At 39.6% G+C, this 22,570-nt stretch overlaps 2 protein-coding genes across 2 annotated transcripts in view; one reads left to right on the top strand and one right to left on the bottom strand.

Moving 5' to 3' along the window:
• The window catches only part of LOC125777744 (uncharacterized), a 380,915-nt gene extending 373,894 nt beyond the window's left edge, over positions 1 to 7,021 (bottom strand). The window contains exon 1 of the mRNA XM_049453129.1: positions 6,789 to 7,021. The gene's annotated coding sequence lies outside the window, so the exon portion shown is untranslated. The remainder of the gene's footprint in view (positions 1 to 6,788) is intronic.
• Positions 7,022 to 19,292: 12,271 nt separating this feature from the next.
• LOC125777743 (uncharacterized) lies at positions 19,293 to 19,892 on the top strand. Its single transcript, XM_049453127.1, has one exon. It carries the CDS (start codon positions 19,293 to 19,295, stop codon positions 19,890 to 19,892), a length of 600 nt encoding a protein of 199 aa, XP_049309084.1.
• The last annotated feature ends 2,678 nt before the right edge of the window (positions 19,893 to 22,570 follow it).

Genomic DNA, 22,570 nt, shown 5'->3' with positions numbered 1-22,570 from the left:
CCTATAGTTATACAAACTTCTAAACATACATACTTATATCCCACACATAGGATATAATTAATACATTAAAAATTATAATAAAAATTTTAATTTTAATTTTTTTTAATTTATTTCGCAAAAATAAACTGTGCGGCAATTTAAAACAAATTATAACAATTTTTCTTCTAAAGAAATACAAGTTATAGTAGGGGAGCCCGGAGTGCTAAATTTGCAGTTACTGGAGCGTCATGGAGACTTACTAGATTGTCAAGATAACGTTTAAAAAAAAAGAAAGTCTAGGTGAAGTTTTCCATTTTAGTGGGGAGAAGAGCGGGTAATTGGTTTCAAAAATGTAAAAAAAAAAAACAGTCACATGAAAATACTCAAGCGCGTCAGTCATTAATGGTATATACGCGCATTGTATTTCTGATAGTCGATATATATTAATCTGACAATCAAGTGAGGGTTGAAGGCCGTAATGACAGATTAAAAAAAAAAAAAATAAGTTACCCGAGCGCGTCAGATTTTCTAAGCGAATGTTAATGAACCTCTAAAAAGTGAACCATTTAATATTCTGACAATTTCGACGTGGACAAAAGTCATTTATTGATTTCAAAACTTGTAAAAAAAAGGTGACCTTGAAATACTCGAGCGCGTCAGATTTTTATGCAGGGGGATGAACTTGATGTCAGAGTCTTCCCAAAAGATAATCTGACAATTATATAGAGGCATATCGTTAATCTGACGATTTAAAAGTGGAAGAATTCTGTTTGGTTCTTGCTTTTGTTACAGGATGTAATAAAAATAGTGTATACATATACATATGTATATGTATACAATATTATATGTATTATGTATATTATATACATATACATATGTATATGTATAGAAAATTGAATAATTTATTAATATGGAAATAGATCTAAATATTAATAAAAAAATTTAGAGTTTGTGGAATAAACTTTTTTTTCATACGTTTCTTCACCACAGTAAACACATTTGACACTAACGTCACTCATTTTTACAATGGATGTAAAACTGATCGCTGTAAACGAACGAAACAAACAAAAGTGTCAAGCGTTTACTAACAACAACCACGCTATGCTGATTAGTACGCTTGACCTTTTGTCGACGATTTTACCTGTATCGCCCCACGGAAATTGTCAGATTATATGATTTTCGTGATTCTGACAGAATTACCTTTAAAATGAAAAAAAATCTATCGCGCTCGAGTATTTCAAGGTGACGTTTTTTTTTTTTACAAATTTATCACCCTGCTATTTCTCTAAGCCACCCTCAAACTGTCAGAATATTGAAATATACACTCGTCTTCATGTATTTAATTTCGATTTTTTTTCTCTAATCTGACGAACCCCCCCAACGCACGCCTCCATATTACGGGCTCATATTTGGTAGGGGTACATAAAAAGGTGCAATGTTTCTCCCCATATAGTTTTATGACACGCTTAAGTAACTGCAAAAATCTCCTCTTGGGCTCCCCTACTATTACATATATATGAACGCACATATGTACTTATATTCAAAGTACTTATAGGCAAACAAATTTTAATAAAATCCCTCTCTATTTGTGAAAAAGAACAAGAGAAGTGCATATAATCCAAAAAGGTATAGCATGACCCGATGCGACGAATAAAACTAGAACTAGGCGCTTTCAGCGCCAACTAGCGAAAATACCGCAAGACTTTTTTGACAACCCAATGTTAATTTATTTTTCCAACAGGTTTTATTAAAGAAGTGTGATTGGTGGTTGGATCTAATTCCGGAATTTTTTCGATATAAACCATTTCAGTGCTTTTTTTTATGAACTGAAACTGAAAAGAATGATATTTGTTGTGTTAAGCTTTGCCCATTAAATAACATATTTTATATTTATTATTTCTTCTTGCATTAATCTAAATTGATTTTATAGGCATATTGCTTTTTTTGTTTTTTTCTTTATTTAATGATATTATGATATTGATTTTTTTTTTTGTTTTTTCTTTCTGAGACTGACAAGTCTCCCTTGGCAATTTTCAGACTTAAGTATTTTTTATATTGCTTTTGTGAACAATTCGATCTGCTTCTGTAACGATGGTTGTATCTCTATTTTCTTTAACTATTTCCTTTTTACAACGTGGGGATAACTTGGAACCTAATCTTGTATTTTGTTTAACAAATATTTCTTACCATGGCACATACATGTGAGATTGCTCACGTTGGGCCTCCGATTTGTAGGAAGGCTTGCGTTGAGCCTCCGGTGATGAGTATAGCAGACGGCCAATCGACCGATATAATTATAAACTGATGCACACAGATGGATTTTACTTTATTTATTTCACTTGATTCACTATATCTTAACAAATGTTTGATTTCTTTTATACTTTACAACGCTTTCTTTTATACTTTTATACTTTACGCTTTACAATATACTTTTACGCTTTACAATATGACTCTGAGTATCTAATGTACTTTACTGGTCGCCGTCCGCTATCCAAGTGCCGTCTGTTATTGGTTTTTTTCCGTTCGCGTCCACTTTTCGTTCAGTCAGTGTTGTCGCGTGTTAAAAATGTCCAGTCCGCACGGTTGCATTTCTTAGTCCTACAACCCGGCCATTCCTGACTACTTATTCGCCTCGAATAATGCTACCACCTTTTCATATAGTCCACAGCGGTCGATGTTGTTTTAGGTCCTTCATTATTTCCGACCCTTTCTACTTCATATCGACCGTGTTTTAATCGTTTAGTTACTTTGTATGGTCCTAAGAATTTAGGTCGTAACTTCATTCCGTTACCAAAATGTGTCCGTTTGATTGCGACCAAATCATTAATGTTATATTCTATTGCCTTTTTACGTTTTCTATTAAATGACTTCATATTCTCTTTTTGAATTTTCTGTATGTTTTCTTTAGCTATTTCACGTAACTTATCACGTCCATCGTTTAACTCTATAATTGCTTCATTTTCTAAAATTTCGTTTAAGTCAAGGTCTTCTTTTACCCGCATGTCGCAACCTGTTAAAATCTTAAATGGGGCCTGTTTTGTACTTCGATTTGGGGAATTATTTATAAATTGCTGAACCTTCCCGATATACTTGTACCACTGTGAAGTATTCGGATGAGATAACTTAGCTAACATTGGTATTACTACCCTATGTATTCGTTCCACTTGTCCGTTTCCCCTTGGCACCCCTGTCGTAATGAGTAGATGCCGAATACTGTTATTATCGCAATAACTTTTAAACGCTTGTGAAGTGAACGCTGATCCCCTATCAGATATAATTCTACGCGGGTTGCCGAAAATGTCAGCTTGTTTCGAAAGCCTATCTATAACCACCTCCGCACTTGTATCTTTTGTTGGGTAGAGCCACACAAATTTTGTAAACGCGTCGATCACAACTAAAATATATTTGTACTGTTTCCCGGTCGTTGTCATCGGACCTACGTGATCTATGTGAAATGTCCCTAAGGGATAATCTTCTTTCTCAATTGGCGACAATAATCCTTCCATTTTTCCACACTTTGTGTTCATTATTAAACATTCGACACAGCTGTTTACTATATTTCTGACCTTTCCCTCGAGCTCTGGAATGTAGTAGTATTTCCCTACACAATCGCATGTCTTTTTAATTGAAAAATGCCCTTGCTTATGTGCTAACAAAATGATCTCGTTCTCCATTTGTTTAGGTACCACCATTAGTTCCTTTGCCGGATCCTTGTACAATATGTCACGAGAGATAAAAAAGTCTTCGTAAGAATTATTCTCCAGTATTTTCCGAATTGCCCGCGCACATTCATCCTTTCCCTGTGCCCCTTTTAATCTGTGCTGTAATGATTCGTCTACTAACATACACGCTAACCTACTTAAAGCATCGACATGCTTCGTTTTTGATCCTGACCTATGTTCTATAGTATAATTAAATTCTTGCAAAAACATTGCCCATCTAGCTACTCGTGGCGGAACGTCTTTCTTCCTTAATGTCATAGCAAATGCGTTGCAATCCGTTACAACTTTGAATTCCAAACCTAATAAATAAACTCTCCATTTCTTTAGTGCGTTGACGATGGCGAGTACTTCAAGTTCATAAGAATGATAGTTCTCTTCTGCTGAACTTGTTTTCTGGCTCATGAATTGCACTGGATGATATGATTCATCCTCTGCCGTCTTTTGCAACATTACCGCCCCATACCCGTGCTTTGATGCATCTGTATGAACTTCCGTAATTGCATATGGGTTATATAATTCTAAAACTGGAGATCGTGATAGCGAGGACTTAAGTTGCTCGAAAGCAATCGCCTGCTCTTCCTCCCACTTGAAATGTTGATCTTTCCTCAAAAGATCTGATAATGGCTTAGCCACTAGCGCATAGTTTTGAATAAATCTCCGAAAATAGGATGTTAACCCTAAAAACTGTTGAATGGCTTTTTGTCTTTAGGTGACTTGAAAGCTTTAACCGCTCTGGTTTTCTCATCGGACGGACGAATTGTGCTATCTTCGATTACATACCCCAAAAAATTTACTTTACGCTTCAAAAAATTACACTTTTTCCACTTAATTTGTAGTCCAGCATCTGATGCTACTTTAAGAACTTTCTTTAGTTTTATTAACCCCTCTTCCACGTCTATGGATGGAATAATTAAATCATCCATATAAGTGACTACACTTCCCTCATCTTTTAGGTCTTTAAAAATCGAATGGATAAATCTACAGAATACCGCTGGTGAATTTGAGATACCAAACGGCACAAATTTAAATTCAAACTGGCCTTTCATTGTTACAAACGATGTATATTTTCTAGAACTTTCTTCGACAGGAACATGCAAAAATCCGTTAGCCAAATCTAATGTGGTAAAAACTTTATATCCCTGGAGCTTCTCGACTACCTCGTCAATTAATGTCATTGGAAAATTATCGCGCAGAATTTTCTCATTTAATTTGCGATAATCGCAACATAACCGTTTTGATTTATCTTTTTTAGACACAAGCACGATCGGCGACGCGTAATCGGATACGCTTGAAGTAATAATACCCTCATCTAGCCATTGCTTTACTTGAGCATCTACGATTATTTGGTCTTGAAATGATACACGCCTAGGTGGCTGATACACCGGTACATCGTCCTTTAAAACAATTTTCATTTCTACCGGGGAAAATTTGATTCTTTTTGGCTCATATTGAGCAATCAGCTTTTCCACTTCTACCATTTTTCCCTTATCGAGATGTGACAAATCGTACGTTGATTCCGGCTCCTGTTCATCTATACAAATCATACTAAAAGCTCCTATTTCCGCCTCTTCTGCAATTTACCATTATACTTTTTGTTGTCCTCCTGACAAATATCTGATTTATCCTTCCTTAGAAACCTATCGCTCTCCTCGCTAACAATTAAATCGACTTGACCCAAAATTGAACGTCCTATCAGTGCCGGATATTGAAGATCCCTATTGTTGACAATATGGAAAATGATATTTATCTCAATATCATCTACTTTAGCTCTGGTTTCGAAACTACCTAACGTGACCACTTCTGAATTACCGATTCCGCCCAACACTCTTTTATCTTTGTTTGGCTTATCTTTAAGATTAAGTTTTTCGACTATATCTACCTTTATCAAACACAAACGACTACCTGTATCAACTAACGAAGGAAAAATTACATTCCCTACCTTTACCATTTTAAACTTTAGACCAAAATCTGCCTCTGAAGGTTTGAACCCTACTTCGGTAATTGTATTTAAGTTGTCTCTTTCACCTTTCGTTTGAACTGTCGGACATTCGTTGCGTTTATGGCCGACTTTGTTGCACTTGTAACATCTAAATTGTTGGCTTGTGCAATTCTTTGCTATATGCGAAGTTTCGCCACATTTGAAACATGCGCGGTTTAGAATTTGACGTTGAGTATTTTCCTTCCTATCTTCCTTGATACTAACTCTGTTTTCAACTTCCACCTTTAGTTTATATTTAATTTTCTCATAAATTTTTATTTGCTCTTTTAATTCCCTTATACTCCTTGCTTGGTATAAAACCGTCTTGTTCAATTTTGAATCGGGAATCCCTAGTATAAAATATTCTATTACGCTGGCTTCCTCCAGTTTTACCCGTTTCCCTATTTCCATTAAAGCATATAAAAATTAAATGAATGTTTCGTTTTGTCTCTTTTGACGGTTCCTTAAAAGCCTATGTGCCTCAGCTGATGAAAATGAAATTTCGAATTCGTCAATTAAAGCTTGTTTTAAAGATATCCAATCACGGATACCGGTTTGGCTTCGAATGAATGCCCTAGCTGCTCCTCTGAGAAGCTGTTTTGCGTAAATAAATTTATGAATTTCTGACCAGCCTACTATATGTGCGTTTTCTTCAAAAGATTCCGCCCATTGATTTACTTCCTGCCCGTCTGTACCGTTAAATGACGTTAAACTTTCTTCAATTTCTCTAAATGTAAAATGAGGAACCGTGGGTGGCACCGGACCTTTACCCAACACACTTTCACAAAGCGGCTCCACTGATTCGACCTCACTCTCGCTTTCATCGTCATCGTTTAGAAGACCGTAGTGTGTCAGAAGTCTGTCTCGTAATTCCTTCTTGCGTCCATTTGTCGGTAGCCCTGCTTCTTTTAACATTTCTTTTAACATTGTCACTGTCATGTTTAATATGGTCTGAGCCTCCATTTTGAGTACTCCTTTACAATATGCAATATAACAATATAGGTATATATGATTTTATGTTACAATGTTAATTTAATAAAATTAATTTAAATTTATAATACAGAAATCAATTATAAGTAATTTAAAATACTTAATAATATGAACGTAACCTGTAATCCTCGATGTCCGCTGCCGTTGCAATACACTTTTCGTTTCCACACACTGTTCGTTTACACACGCTGCTCGTTTCCACACTACTCGTTTCTCGCTGCTCGTTTCCACGCACTGCTCGTTTGAAAACACGAGCCAACTGCAACCAATACGTTGCCGATTCTGCTGCGCTGTTGCGGCGCAACCGTTTCCACACTGCTCGTTTGAAAACACGAGCCAACTGCAACCAATGCGTTGCCGATTCTGCTGCGCTGTTGCGGCGCAACCGTTTCCACACTGCTCGTTTCCACACACTGCTCGCTTGAAAACACGAGCCAACTGCAACCAATGCGTTGCCGATTCTGCTGCGCTGTTGCGGCGCAACCGCAACCTGTTTGTTGACGACTTGTTGCTGACGTTCGCTGTTTGTAAGCTTTTTCGCTGTATGCTTGTTTGCCGACGCAAACCAACTCGCTGCTTGCTATGCTTCTAGGAAATTCTTGACTCTTCGCTGCTTTTGGTGCGCTATTGCGGCGCAACCGTTTCGCTGTTTGTTTGCCGACGCAAACCAACTCGCTGCTTGCTATGCTTCTGGGAGATTCTTGACTCTTCGCTGCTTCTGGTGCGCTATTGCGGCGCAACCGTTTCGTTGTTTGTTTGCCGACGCAAACCAACTCCGACTTGATTGTTGTATGTATATGTATGTACCGTAACGTGGTACATGCTGCTTCTAGAACTGTAGCAGACGGCCAATCGACCGATATAATTATAAACTGATGCACACAGATGGATTTTACTTTATTTATTTTACTTGATTCACTATATCTTCACAAATGTTTGATTTCTTTTATACTTTACAACGCTTTCTTTTATACTTTTATACTTTACGCTTTACAATGTACTTTTATACTTTTACGCTTTACAATATGACTCTGAGTATCTAATGTACTTTACTGGTCGCCATCCGCTATCCAAGTGCCGTCCGTTATTGGTTTTTTTCCGTTCGCGTCCCCTTTTCGTTCAGTCAGTGTTGTCGCGTGTCAAAAATGTCCAGTCCGCACGGTTGCATTTCTTAGTCCTACATACATATGTCTTGATTTCTTTACGTTCCTTTTTATGGGTCTTTAGGCTTTGTTGTTGTTTCTGTTTAAGTCTGTCGATGTTGTTCTGTCTACTTTTCTCGTATTGTTCGGGATCGGTGGTAATATTTCTGCCAAAAAATACTTCCAATGGTCTTTTCTTGTTACTGAGTGCACTGTATAGTTATACTCATAGACAGCCCTATCTAGTAAGTCCTCAAACGTACGATGATCTTGCTCAGTTTTTAAGCACCTCATTATCTCGGACAGGGTAGAATGGAATCTCTCGATTTGACCATTGACCGCGCTTTTATAAGGCGGAGCTGTAAAGATTTCTATGCCTAACTGATCTTTCATCATAAAGGTGATACTTACAGAGTTAAAAGATTTTTCGTTATACATTACTATGAATTTTGGAACACCATAGTAAAAGAGTAAGTCATTTGGGGGTTTCTTAATATTGTATGTTCTACTGCTTTTAATTTTATAATCTTTGCTTGAGCTAATTTTGAAAATTTATCTATTGATGTGTGAGTATTAATTTTCTTTCAGTAGAGAATATGTCAATATGAATTATATGTCCTGGGTATTCTGGTATTGGGGTTTCTTTCAACTTTGGATTAGGTGGTTTTCTATCATATTTTCCTTCTTTACAAACTTGACGTTTTTTCAATAAAATGGCTATTTTCTGTTTCATTTTAGGAAAGTAATATTTCTCTGAGATTTGTATATTGTTTTCTTCAGTATTTCTATGGGCTCTATTGTGGGTTTTTATAATGATTTCGTCTTATTCCTTTTCTGTTCTTAAATCTTGGACCTTGCATTGGGTGAATCTTATTGATGAGAATGGCGTGGATATAGTTTGCCCATTAAATCTTCTGTTGTGTAGATTCCATTTATGACGGACAGATTAAGATATTTTTTTAATATATATTTCAATTAATTCAGTGTCAGAAAAGTTTGGTTTGGAAATTATGTGTCTGTGAAATGGTTGGAGGATGGAGTCATGTGTAGAAGTTCACGCAAGTGAGGAAAGTTCTCTGATTGCCATTCACTTGGGAGTGGCCAGAAACGATTCTTTTACATGTGACTCAAGCAGCTCACGACTTCCGGTCTTTGACCAAGTATCCTCTGGGTAGCCTAAGAACATCCGTTTGAAGGCGAGCTAACGTGAGAAGGCGAAACATCCCCTGCATAGGGTTGTGCGCTGGGTTTGGGACCCGCCACGTAAAAAAACACCCCCAATGAAAATCAACTATAAGCCTCGGATGAGAAACCCCCCTTTCGATGACGACCGTGGCAAACGAAATAAGGACTACGATTTGAGGGCATGCACCTGGAATGTCCGGTCCCTTAATTGGGAAGGTGCCGCTGCCCAGCTGGTTGATGTCCTCGTGAAAATAAAGGCTGACATCACCGCCGTCCAAGAAATGCGATGGACGGGACAAGGACAGAGACGAGTAGGTCCTTGTGACATCTACTACAGTGGCCATATAAAGGAGCGCAGGTTTGGTGTTGGATTCGTGGTTGGAGAGAGACTCCGTCGCCGAGTACTATCATTCACTCCGGAGAATGAACGTCTAGCCACAATCCGCATCAAAGCGAGGTTCTTCAACATATCGCTGATTTGCGCCCACGCCCCGACGGAAGAGAAGGACGATGTGACCAAAGATGCCTTTTATGAGTGCTTGGAGCGCACTTATGAGAGATGCCCCCGCCACGATGTCAAAATCGTGCTTGGCGACTTCAACGCCAGGGTGGGCAAAGAAGGTATCTTTGGCACTACGGTCGGTAAATTCAGCATCCACGAGGAAACATCCCCAAATGGGTTGAGGCTGATCGACTTCGCCGGGGCCCGAAATATGGTTATCTGTAGTACTAGATTCCAGCATAAGGAGATACATCAAGCTACCTGGCTGTCTCCGGATCGAAAAACTACCAACCAGATCGATCATGTTGTGATAGACGGAAGACACGTTTCCAGTGTTTTAGATGTGCGTGCGCTCCGAGGTCCTAACATCGACTCGGACCACTATATTGTTGCAGCCAAAATTTGCACCCGCCTCTGTGCAGCAAAAACGCACGCCAACAAACACAAGGAAGTTTCGACGTCGAGAAGCTGCAATCACAACAGACAGCCGAACGATTTTCTACTCGGCTTGCACTCCTGCTCTCTGAGAGCACTCGTCAACAACTCGGTATAAGGGAACTGTGGGACGGCATTTCAAACACCTTACGTACAGCTGCAACCGAAACCATTGGTTTTCGGAAAGTGCAAAAGAACAGCTGGTACGACGAGGAGTGCCGTGTCGCAGCGGAGAGAAAACAGGCTGCCTACCTCGCAACGTTACGATCGACCACAACACGTGCGGGATAGATACCGAGAGTTGAAGAGGGAAGCGAGACGCATTTGCAAACAGAAGAAGAAAGAGGCCGAAATGCGTGAGTACGAACAGCTCGATAAGCTGGCCGACAGGGGTAATGCTCGAAAATTCTACGAAAAGGTGCGGCGGCTTACAGAAGGTTTCAAGACCGGAGCATACTCCTGTAGAACCCCCCAAGGTGATCTAGTTACCGATGCCCAGAGCATACTTAAATTATGGAGGGAACACTTCTCCAACCTGCTGTATGGCAGTGATAGCACAACACCGGGAGAAGGCGAACCCGATACCCCAATCGATGACGATGGAGCAGGCGTTCCATTGCCCGACCGTGAAGAAGTTCGAATAGCAATTGCCCGACTGAAAAACAACAAAGCGGCAGGGGCCGATGGATTGCCGGCCGAGCTATTCAAATACGGCGGCGAAGAGCTGATAAGGTGCATGCATCAGCTTCTTTGCAAAATATGGTCGGACGAAAGTATGCCCAACGATTGGAATTTAAGTGTGCTATGCCCAATCCATAAAAAAGGAGACTCCACAATCTGCACCAACTACCGTGGGATTAGCCTCCTCAACATCGCATATAAGGTTCTGTCGAGCGTTTTGTGTGAAAGATTAAAGCCCACCGTCAACAAACCGATTGGACCTTATCAGTGTGGCTTCAGTCCTGGTAAATCAACAACCGACCAGATATTCACCATGCGCCAAATCTTGGAAAAGACCCGTGAAAGGAGAATCGACACTCACCACTTATTCGTCGATTTCAAAGCTGCTTTCGACAGCACGAAAAGGAGCTGCCTTTATGCCGCGATGTCTGAATTTGGTATCCCCGCAAAATTAATACGGCTGTGTAAACTGACGTTGAGCAACACGAAAAGCTCCGTCAGGATCGGGAAGGACCTCTCCGAGCCGTTCGATACCAAACGAGGTTTCAGACAAGGCGACTCCCTATCGTGCGACTTTTTCAATCTGCTGCTAAAGAAAATTATTCGAGCTGCAGAACTTAATCGAGCAGGTACAATCTTTTATAAGAGCGTACAGCTGCTGGCGTATGCCGATGATATTGATATCATCGGTCTCAACACCCGCGAGTTCTGCTTTCTCCAGACTGAACAAGGAAGCAACGCAAATGGGTCTGGCAATGAACGAGGACAAGACGAAATATCTCCTGTCATCAAACAAACAGTCGTCGCACTCGCAACTTGGCACTCACGTCACTGTTGACAGTCATAACTTTGAAGTTGTAGATAATTTCGTGTATTTAGGAACCAGTATTAACACCACCAACAGTGTCAGCCTGGAAATCCAACGCAGGATTACTCTTGCCAACAGGTGCTACTTCGGACTGTGTAGGCAATTGAAAAGTAAAGTCCTCTCTCGACGAACAAAAGCCAAACTCTATAAGTCGCTCATAATTCCCGTCCTGCTATATGGTGCAGAGGCTTGGACGATGACAACAACCGATGAGTCGACGTTGCGAGTTTTCGAGAGAAAAGTTCTGCGAAAGATTTATGGTCCTTTGCGCGTTGGCCACGGCGAATATCGCATTCGATGGAACGATGAGCTGTACGAGATATCGACATTGACATAGTTCAGCGAACTAAAAGACAGCGGCTACGCTGGCTAGGTCATGTTGTCCGGATGGATGAAAACACTCCAGCTCTGAAAGTATTCGACGCAGTACCCGCCGCGGGAAGCAGAGGAAGAGGAAGACCTCCACTCCGTTGGAAGGACCAAGTGGAAAAGGACCTGGCTTCGCTTGGAATATCCAATTGGCGCCACGTAGCGAAGAGAAGAAACGACTGGCGCGCTATTGTTGACTCGGCTATCATCGCGTAAGTGGTGTCTACGCCAGTAAAGAAGTAGAAGAAATGTTGGGAAGGGTAGCGTAAACGGGTGGATTTCTTTATGAATAAATATCTGATTTTTAAATGTATTAATCGGGGTATCAATACTAGGAATAAGATTATGGCCTGAACTCTGAGCACTATGTTGAGTCGCTGTCAATGAGTTGATTTCGTTTTGTTTAGGCATTCGAGATAGCGCGTCAGCTTTTATGTTTTCTTTGCCGGGATTCTAAAGTAATTCTCTGTCATATTCGTCCAGGTAAGATTTCTATCTTCTAACCGCTTTACTGCCTTTCCCGTTGCAATCATGCGTAAGTTGTTCGTGGTCTGTATAAATCTTTACTTTAGATCCGCCATATAGGTAACAATTAAAAGACTTTACAGCCCATATTATAGCTAACACTTCTTTACGCGCAGTTTCATAAACTTCTTCGGTCTTTGATAAGGTTCTCGATATAAATGCTATTGGTCTATCGGCTTGAGAAAGGACTGCTCCTATTGCATAATCAGAAGCATCAGTGGTTAGTGCAAATTCTTTAATCAGGATAATGTAAGATTACATCGTCAGAAATTAGAGTATTTTTCAGCTGTTCAGACGTTTGTAAGGCTTCGTCATTAAGTTGTATTAGTTTCTTTGATGAGGCCCCTTTTGATTTTCGTCCGTCCTCTCCTCTCAGCAATGCTGTGAGCGGCTTGGCAATTGTCGCATACCCCTTAATGAATCTCCTATAATATCCTGATAACCCCAAGAAGGATTTTAATTTCTTAGGTGTATTGGGGCGTGGGTAATTAGCTATGGCATTTACTTTGGTGGGATTTGTCTCTATGCCCTTGTTTGATATAACGAATCCAAGAAATTCAACTTTAGTTTTAAAGAATTCACACTTATCTAATTGATATGTAATGTTTGCTGAGTTTAATGTTTGGAATATTATATCAAGATCTTTACAATGCGTTTGTTTGTCCTTACTAAAAACAATTATGTCGTCTATGTAGATGTGGCAAATTTTCCCTATAAGTTCTCTGAGAACATCATCAAGAGTGCGTTGAAATATAGAAGGAGAATTTTTCGGTCCAAATGGGAGTCTTGTAAATTCATATTTCCGTTATTTATCGAGAATGCTGTTTTCTCAATATCACTTTCTTTTAGAAGAATTTGAATAACATGTTATCGCCTAGTTGTGAAAGTACTCCATTTATGTCCGGTATGGGGTATTTGTCTGCTATTGTGACACTGTTTAGTTTCCTGTAGTCGATTACCATTCTATATTTTTTTATATTTGAGGCATCCAATTTCTTTGGTACGATCCACACAGGAGAATTGTACGGTGACCGGGATGGTCGTATAATATTATTGTCTAATAGTTCTTTTATTTGTTTATTTACTTCGTCCCAATGTCCTTAGTATTGATAAAATTTTGAATAAACAGGAGTGTTAGTACTTGTACGAATTTCTGCTTTAACGTTTGTGGTGTAGGTCAGTTTTTCATTAGGTTCGGAAAATAGTCTTGGGTATTTCTTTAGTAAACTATTAAGTTCTGTTTTTAGATTGCTTGAAAGATGATCTATTCTGGGAATTATAACATTTACTTGTTCAATTTTTTTTTCTTTTTTTGGAATTATTTTACCACTTTTTAGAGACATTGTTTTATTACGTATATTAATTACAGAACCAAGCTCATTCAAACTATCATTTCTCAAGTATGAAGACACAAAAATTATGATCGCCGATCAACTAAAACTCATTAAATCAGTCGCACCTATTCCCCATTCGAGAGTAGAGCTGCCACAAATACAAGACCAAGAAGCAAGATCTGGCATTCACCTCAAACGGCCAGCATACGATACAGAAATAATTCATGGAGGTTATGAACAATGGCCGTCCTTCCGGGACATGTTTACTGCCGTGTACATAAACCATCCAAAATTATCGCAAGCGCAAAAATTGTATCATCTCCGATACAAAGCAAAAGGTCAAGCAGGCGTAACAAAAGGTCGCATTAAGTGATGACAATTTCAATTTGGCATATGAAGCTCTGAAAGCAAGATATGAAAACGAAATAATACTGGTCGATAAACAAGCAACGGCACTAATGAACTTGCCAAAAATTAAGGAAGAAACATGTGTAGAATTCATCAAACTAGAATCCACTGTTTCTAATTGTTTGTCGGTTCTATCGACACTGAATATCCCCACAGACAGCTGGGACCCTATTCTGGCAAACATATGCACCGCAGCAGTACCAGAAAATTCGTTACTTTTGTTTGTACAGAGTGGGAGTAATCGCTTACGAAAGAAGTGCTCAACGTGGCAACAAATGAAAGACTTCCAAACTTCCCAATATGAAATTGCGGAAAGGGTAAAGGAAAGAATATTCAGAAATAAGAGCATTAAACACGACCAAAATAGACCCCAATCTAGAAGCAAAAACAAATCAAATAGAATTTTTAACAAAATACAAGCGTTCACATCCGAAAAGAGAAAACATACGACATGCGAACTATGCACAAGAGGGCATAAGCTTAAAACTTGCGAAAAGTTAAAAAAATTGAATATTAACAAAAGGAACAACTTTGTCAGATCAAAAAGACTCTGTACAAACTGCTTGTCCTATACACACAATCTTAAAAATTGCAAAAGCAAATTTAATTTCTTATATTGTTACAAGAGACACAATTCAATGCTTCATTACAGCAGATATCCAATCTCAATTCAAAGAAGCGCTTTTACAAAAAGAACGACGGGTTTAATTGCAACAGCAAATCCCGAAGTCCACAATTCTAAAAATTGCTAAGAGGCACCATGTTGCTCAAAGGCACAAAAAGTTCAAACGCTGCACAGCGAAACACAAAGTGGACTAGTTGCAGAACCAGTTTCCACCATACCAACTCAAGTTGAGGACAAATATCTTAACTCACACTTAAAGAAATTGCAAAACTTAAGAAAACTTCCAATAACAAACAAATCTGTAAATGATCAGTATTGTAAGCGCTACTCGAAAGCCGCAACTACTCGATCAAATAAGGGCCGGTACGTCGTACGACTACCACTAGAGCCACAATTTTCCAATACTCCACAAATTGGTATAAAAAACAAAGTCAGAGTTACCTCTGACAGTTCCTTTATTAAAAACACATAAAAATTTTCGGCCCCGCAGGATGGCTTTCGCCAATAATGAGAAAAAAACAACTCTGAACCAATCCTAGAGCGGTGGCGGGCTACTAATTATTGCATACGCACTAAAACATAAAATATAACACAGTTGAATCAAAAAGTCGAAAAATCGACAATTAATAAATTTTCAAAAATAAATAAAAGCTTAAAAAGACGTTGAGGGATCGTCATACTCTCAATGCGATACATTTACAAAGGCAAAGGTCGCTCTTATCGCATCTATCCAAGCGCTCCTCATATGGGTGGGTTATGGGAATCTGCTATATAAAGCATCAAATTAATTAGGAACAATTCTCTACTCCACGAACCGAAGCCGTTCTCCATTTACGGTCTTTCTCTCGCAAGATCCCTCTAATTTCGTAGTCCTTGCTCCAGGACTAAGGAGTACCCATTCTGGGCATATCTTCTATAAACCGATAACACAGAAAAGGCAACTTACAAACAGCTAGTTTACCAAGCCGATGGTAAAGAAATTAAAAAAAAAAACCACAAATAATAAGCTGTCATTAAAGAAATTGTCAATAACCGCCAATAAAAATATATATAAGCGAGTTTAAAAATAATGCAAATCGTCAAATCATAAAATATAAATGGAATTTCAACATGACCCGTTCATATATATTGAAGATAGTTATTTCAAACACCAACCGAAACACCCGCCGAAATACATTGAACATCATATACGTGTGGCAAAAGCATGATCTATTACTTTTAAAATGCAACCGTATGCTATCCTGATGTTGCCTTTAATCGTACCGTCGCTTTACACTTACATTCGTTTTTGAAAAGGCAAGGCATCAAACACTGCAACTTCGAGTTATGCCTTCTTCTGTAAAAACCCGTCAACAAGTAAGGATCACTACATTGTAAAAGCCTTTAATTGGTGACCCCGACGTGATCTAGCACCAGAGGTAATTCAGCGCCCAGATTAATCCGGTGTTCAACGTAATCCATCACCTGAAGGAGTCAACGCCTTAGTTCATCCAGTACTCCAGTGCTCAACGCGATCGCGATCCTTGCCATCTTCCTTTTTCATCACGTGCACGTGCAAAGGCGTGAACAGTGCAGCTAAGATCAGCGATTTCCCGGATTCCAGTGACATGATGAATGATAGCATGGCCGTTTCAGGTGGAAGCAGCGCACATTGAGGTAAAATGTGCCGATTTTGGAGATTAATTCAAAAATCAAAATTCAAGGTACAAGTAAATTTTTGGTATCAAACAACCGTAGATAAAATTCTACATCACTAACTGAACAAATATTTGGCAAAAAATTTACAGTTTTCTTGTAATATTCTCTGAAAATTGCAAGTTTATTGTAATATTCTCTGAAAATTGCAAGTTTATTTTCTTCATTTTTCGAAGTTTTTTATTTTCTTTAACTGGACAAATCTTGAGAAAATTGTAATGAAGCCTTCTTGTTCAGGTAATTTTTTAGGTTAGATTTCATTTGTGTTTTTACGTGTCTCTAAGTATTTTAGTTTTTTTTTTGGGCGAAAGCCTTAAAATATTGGGATTTCGACCTTATATGCAGACATATAGATGTGAGTTAAGCGGGGTAAAGCAAATCGTGTTTCATTCCTGTAATCTATGGCTGTTGTAGTTTCTTCTTGTAAAAAAAAAGTTGCGCCAATACAGCGCACTTTCTCAGTATATGCATTTCTTTATACGAACTGCCTGGTCAAATATAAACGAATTTCTCAAGGCAGAAGAAGAACAAATACAGCAATTGCAAAAAAAAAAGGTTTGTTATTGTTTTTGTTGTTCAGTGGATGCCTGTTTGCTTTATTCACACCCTACGTTACGATAAGCGGCAGTTTTAATGCTTAAGAACATATTCCGGAATAGTCTAAAATTCGCGTTTTACTTACATATGTATAATAATAAACATCATCACATACCTTTTTGAAATAAAATTTTGAAAACGAAGCAAAAAGAAAGTAAATTTTTAAGAAATAGTGTGCCTTTGCCTTTATTAGCTTATGCTGCACAAATGAGTTTTAGAGCTTCAGGGCAAGTGGAAGCGTCAAAGATAGTGAATGAGGTTTCAAGTTCACCATCGAGAGCGAAAAAATTTCATAAAAGTATTGCCAAATCATCACTATCACAGCAAATGTCGAAAGAAGACGCTTTATTTGTTTTGGTGGAAGCAATGTTATCTCGCAACAGTACAATGTTATAAGGCAATCTGCTCCAGATAGGTTTCCTTGCTATTCATATGTCCAATCAGCAAAAAAGGATTGTTATCCTAGACGTGAGAGCATGCATTTTTGGGAGATTTCAGCACAAGTAAGCTTGCAAGCCCTTTTATATCATACCACTGAGCGTATAACTTTAGCCCAAAATAACGTAATTAAAACATTGAACGATGAGGAAATGACGAATTTATGCTTGTACACTAAGTGGGGATTCGATGGAAGCTCTGGACACAGCTCATATAAGCAAGCGTACCATAATTCGGGTGCAAATGATTCATCAGTTTTCATGACCTGTATTGTTCCAATCAGGTTGATTTGTGGAAGCAAAATTATGTGGTCCGCGCCCAGCTTCTACCAGGTTCTGCAGGCCTTTAAAAATTGAATTTGTAAAAGAGTCCACAGCTGTTTCTAGAACTGAAAACGAAAGAGTTGGTATAGAAATACGAAATCTTGTTAATTCGGTTATACCTTATGGAAATAAATATTTGGAAGTTAAACACAATTTAATTTTATCTATGGTTGATGGAAAAGTATGCAACGCATTAACAGAAACAACATCTACACAAAAATGTTATTTATGTGGAGCTAGCTCGAAAGATTTAAATAAAATTGATGAAATGATGAAGAAAGTTGTAAAAACAGAAAATTTACAATTTGGGCTTTCAATACTTCATGGGTGGATTAGGTTCTTTGAATGTCTTCTCCACTTATCATATAAATTGTCTATAAAAAAGTGGGAAGCTCGAACAGAAAGTGAGAAACTATTAGTTTCGGAAAATAAAGCACGGATTCAAAAAGGATTTAAAGATAAAAATGGTCTGATTGTTGACCAACCGAAACCTGGCTTTGGGAATTCTAACGATGGCAATACAGCTAGGCGTTTCTTTCAAAATCCCGAGATGTCAGCAGCAATTATTAAAGTTGACATAAATTTGATTAAGAAGATGCATACAATACTCGTAGTTGTTTCTAGTGGGCACAATATTGAGGTACAGAAGTCTCGTGACTACGCTTTAAATACAGCAAAATATTTCGTCGAATGTTATCCTTGGTATAACATGCCTCCAACACTTCACAAATATTTTATCCATGGACCAGAGATAATATCGCACGCTATGTTGCCAATCGGACAATTATCAGAAGAAGCTCAGGAAGCTCGAAACAAAGATTTTAAGAATTTTAGAGAACATTTTTCTCGCAAATGCAGCAGAAAAAAGGCAAATGAAGACATATTTAATGGATTTAATAATTAATCAGTTCTGAACCCGTTATATCAACCACAAGAAAATTACCAAAAAAAATTGCAGGATTTACCCGAAGAAGCATTAGAGTTGATCGTGATAGAGAGTGGCATTAATAATGAAGTTGATGATGACGATGATGATGAAGGCGATGATAAAAATTCAAGCGAAGACGACAATGATCATGAATATTATTATAGTGATGAAGAAACAGTTTATATATTTTAAATAAAATTTGAAGCTTAAAAAAATTAAAAATTTAGAAAACCGATGTTCAGCACATTTTTGTTTTTTAAGATATAAAAAAAAACAATAAAAAAACTCGAATTGCATTATTTTCTTACTTCTTTATGATTAATTAACTAAAAAAAATAACTTTTTCATAACTAGAAGACTTGTGGGAATTACCCCACTGTGCAGCGGTGTCGAGCATATTTCAACCCAAAAGGTTTCGCCCAGACTTCCGCTGACCTCGATGTCAGAGGATAACATCGAGGCATATTTTTATTCACTAGGGTTCTGGTTTGAAGCCTCGCGAGTTTTTGACGATTCAGTGAAATTTGACATTGTGTTAGCAAATGTGTCTCCGGCAAAACTAATTGAAATGCGCACTATTATCGACGACACGCCTCTTACGGATAAATACGGGTATATTCGGCGGAAAATTATTGATATTTTCACCGAAAGCCAGCAGCGCCGCCTCCAACGGGTTTTAAAGGAGCTATCGCTGGGCGATCGTAGACCCAGCGAGTTGTACCACAAGATGCGACGCACTGCTGGACCCGCACTCAGCGAGAGCATTCTGCACGATCTGTGGGTTAGTCGTTTACCGACGTACGCCCAGGCGGCCATTATCGCGACAAACGCTCCTATCGGGGAGAAGATAAAAATCGCGGATTCCATCTCAGAGTGCTTAGAGATGAAAGTTGGTAACCAGATTTGTGAGGTTAGCACCGAACCGTCGTTTTCAGATGAGTGGTCGCATCTACAAGCTGAAGTCGCCGCTTTAACAAAGCAGGTCAATCAATTCATGCGCAACAGCCACACACAACAGCGCTCTAGATCTTCAAGTGCCTCATGCAGCAGAAGAGGCACGCTCAATGTACCGTGCTTGTGCTGGTACCATACGAAATTCGGGGCAAATGCCACAAAGTGTCGACAGCCGTGTACATTCACACAGTCGCCGCCTCAAAACGTCGAGTAGGTGGGCGGAGCTAATCCAGTATCAGGGCTCGGCAAATACCCTGATATACAAAGGAGCTATCGACTCTGCATCTACGATACATCAGCATGAAATTTCTCATAGACTCAGGTGCAGATGTCTCTGTCATACCCAAGTCAACAAAATTAGCTCATGCTCACCCATCATCAACACTCCTGTTTGCCGCGAATGGCTCCACCGTATCCAGTTACGGTGAAGTCATGCTTAAACTTAATCTTAACCTGCGGAGGGAATTCCTCTGGAATTTTACTGTCGCAGACGTATCGCAAGCCAATCTTGGTGCCGATTTTCTTGGGTACTATGGCTTGATTGTCGATTTGCAAGGCCAGCGTCTGGTCGATCGCACAACATCGCTTAAATCACCGTGTATAGTAACGAAAAGCCAATTTTCGAAAATCTCAACAATTCTTCGCAAAAATTCTCAGGTATTCTGGAGGAATTTTTAGAACTCACGTGTCCACCAGCGCCAGGCAGTCGAACAGACGCTTCCATAGTTCATCAAATCACTACCACCGGTCAACCTGTTTCTGCCAGGCCATGACATCTATCACCGGAGAAGCTCGCCGCTGCACGCGCCAAGTTCGAATTACTAATCAACCTCGGAATTTATCGCCCTTCAAAAAGCAACTGGGCGAGCCCGCTCCACCTCGTTCGGATCATGGAGATCCTGCGGCGACTATAGGACATTAAACGCTATCACCATTCCAGACCGCTATTCGCTACCATTTCTGCAAGATTTCTCAATGGTTTTAGCAGGTAAGACAATCTTTTCTAAAATTGATCTGCAAAAAGCCTTCCAGCAGGTGCCAATACACCCAGATGACATCAGTAAAACAGCAATTACGACAACCTTCGGGTTATTTGAATTTACCCATATGACCTTCGGTTTACGGAACGGCGCACAAACCTTTCAGCGACTAATCAATGAGGTGTTTAGAGGGTTGGACTTCGCATTTACGTATTTAGACGACGTTTGTATCGCATCCAAATCAACTGAAGAGCACCAGGAACATCTCCGAATGGCGTTTCGTCGATTACAAAATTACAAATTAAAGATTAATGTTTCAAAATCACAGTTTGGCGTTACGGAATTGGAGTTCCTTGGTCATTCGATCACCAAGGATGGTATAAGCCTGCTCCGCAGCCGCGTCGAAGCGATAACACACTTTAAGCTACCTACTGTAGCAAAGGAGCTTAAACGCTTTCTCGCGACACTTAACTTCTACCGCAGATTCTTGCCCAATGCGTTACAGCATCAAAGCTCTCTTTTTGCGATGGTGCCCGGCAACAAGAAAAACGATAATTGCAACCTCATTTGGACAGAAGACGTCGTACGCCATTTTGAGGCCTGCAAAAACCAACTTGCGAACTGCGCTGTTCTAGCACACCCTCTACCCAACGCAGAGCTGTCGCTTTGGGTAGACGCATCCTACTTCGCAGCTGGGGCAGTTTTAAATCAAGTAGTCAACGGTGACCTCCAACCTCTTCGATTTTTTTCGCGCAAATTCTCTCTAGCAGAAACACGCTACAATACCTACGATCGCGAACTCACCGCACTCTACTTGACTATGCGCTACTTTCGTTACATGGTGGAAGATCGACTCTGCCATGTGTATACCGACCACAAGCCGCTTACTTTCGCGTTTCGTCAACACTTACACAAAGCATCAGATCGCCAAGTCAGACAGTTGGACTTCATTTCTCAAATCACAACTGATATTCGGCATGTTAAAGGGGAAGAGAATGTCGCAGCCGATCTACTTTCGCGGATACAGTCAATCACGGCTGCTACTATCAATTACGATGCACTTGCGGATGATCAACAAAAAGATAACGAATTGCAGTCATACTTATCCGGTAAAGTTCATCATTCACTAAAACTTAAAAGTTTTCCATTACCTTTCAGCACCAAGAAAGTGGTTTGTGATGTGTCTACAGGTCGATTTCGTCCCTTTGTAACATCGAAATTTCGTCAAGTATTTCTGCAATCTACGCACAACCTATCACACCCTGGCACACGAGCCACCGTCAGGCTCATGGTGGAGCGATTTGTGTGGCCAGGAATTCAACATGACAGCAGGGCTTATGCAAAAGCTTGCTCACAATGTCAGCGAAACAATGTAATCCGACACAATTCGAGTATTCTGCAACGTCGAAGCATGCCCAACCAACGTTTTGGACACTTGCACATCGATATCGTTGGACCGTTTCCACTGTCGGAGGGCAACAGGTACTGCCTAACTGTGATCGACCGCTTTACCCGATGGCCAGAGGCATTCCCCGAACATGACAGCACCGATCGTGGCTAGGGCTTTGCTAAACGGCTGGATCGCACGCTATGGAGTGCCTTCGGATATTACGTCGGACCTCGGGCGACAATTTGAGAGCGCCCTGTTTCAGCAGCTACTCCAATGGCTCGGCGTGTCGCACTTGAGGACAACACCGCACCACCCACAAGGTAACGGACTTGTAGAACGGTGGCATCGAACACTTAAATCTGTCATACTCTGCCACAAGATAGACCAATGGACAACATATCTGCCGCTTATCCTACTAGGTCTTCGCTCTGCCTTCAAAGTCGACATTGGCTGTACGCCCGGACTTGTAGAACGGTGGCATCGAACACTTAAATCTGCTATACTCTGCCACAAGTTAGACCA

Source organism: Bactrocera dorsalis, chromosome 1 (assembly GCF_023373825.1).
Source record: "Bactrocera dorsalis isolate Fly_Bdor chromosome 1, ASM2337382v1, whole genome shotgun sequence".
NCBI classification, from domain to species: domain Eukaryota; kingdom Metazoa; phylum Arthropoda; class Insecta; order Diptera; family Tephritidae; genus Bactrocera; species Bactrocera dorsalis.
The sequence above is the reverse complement of the archived record's forward strand: the minus strand, read 5'-3'. Positions and strand labels throughout refer to the sequence as shown.

What these genes read in the sequence shown, in the direction of transcription:
- LOC125777743 (XM_049453127.1), top strand. Translation starts at nt 19,293, where the DNA reads ATGCGCACTATTATCGACGACACGCCTCTTACGGATAAATACGGGTAT.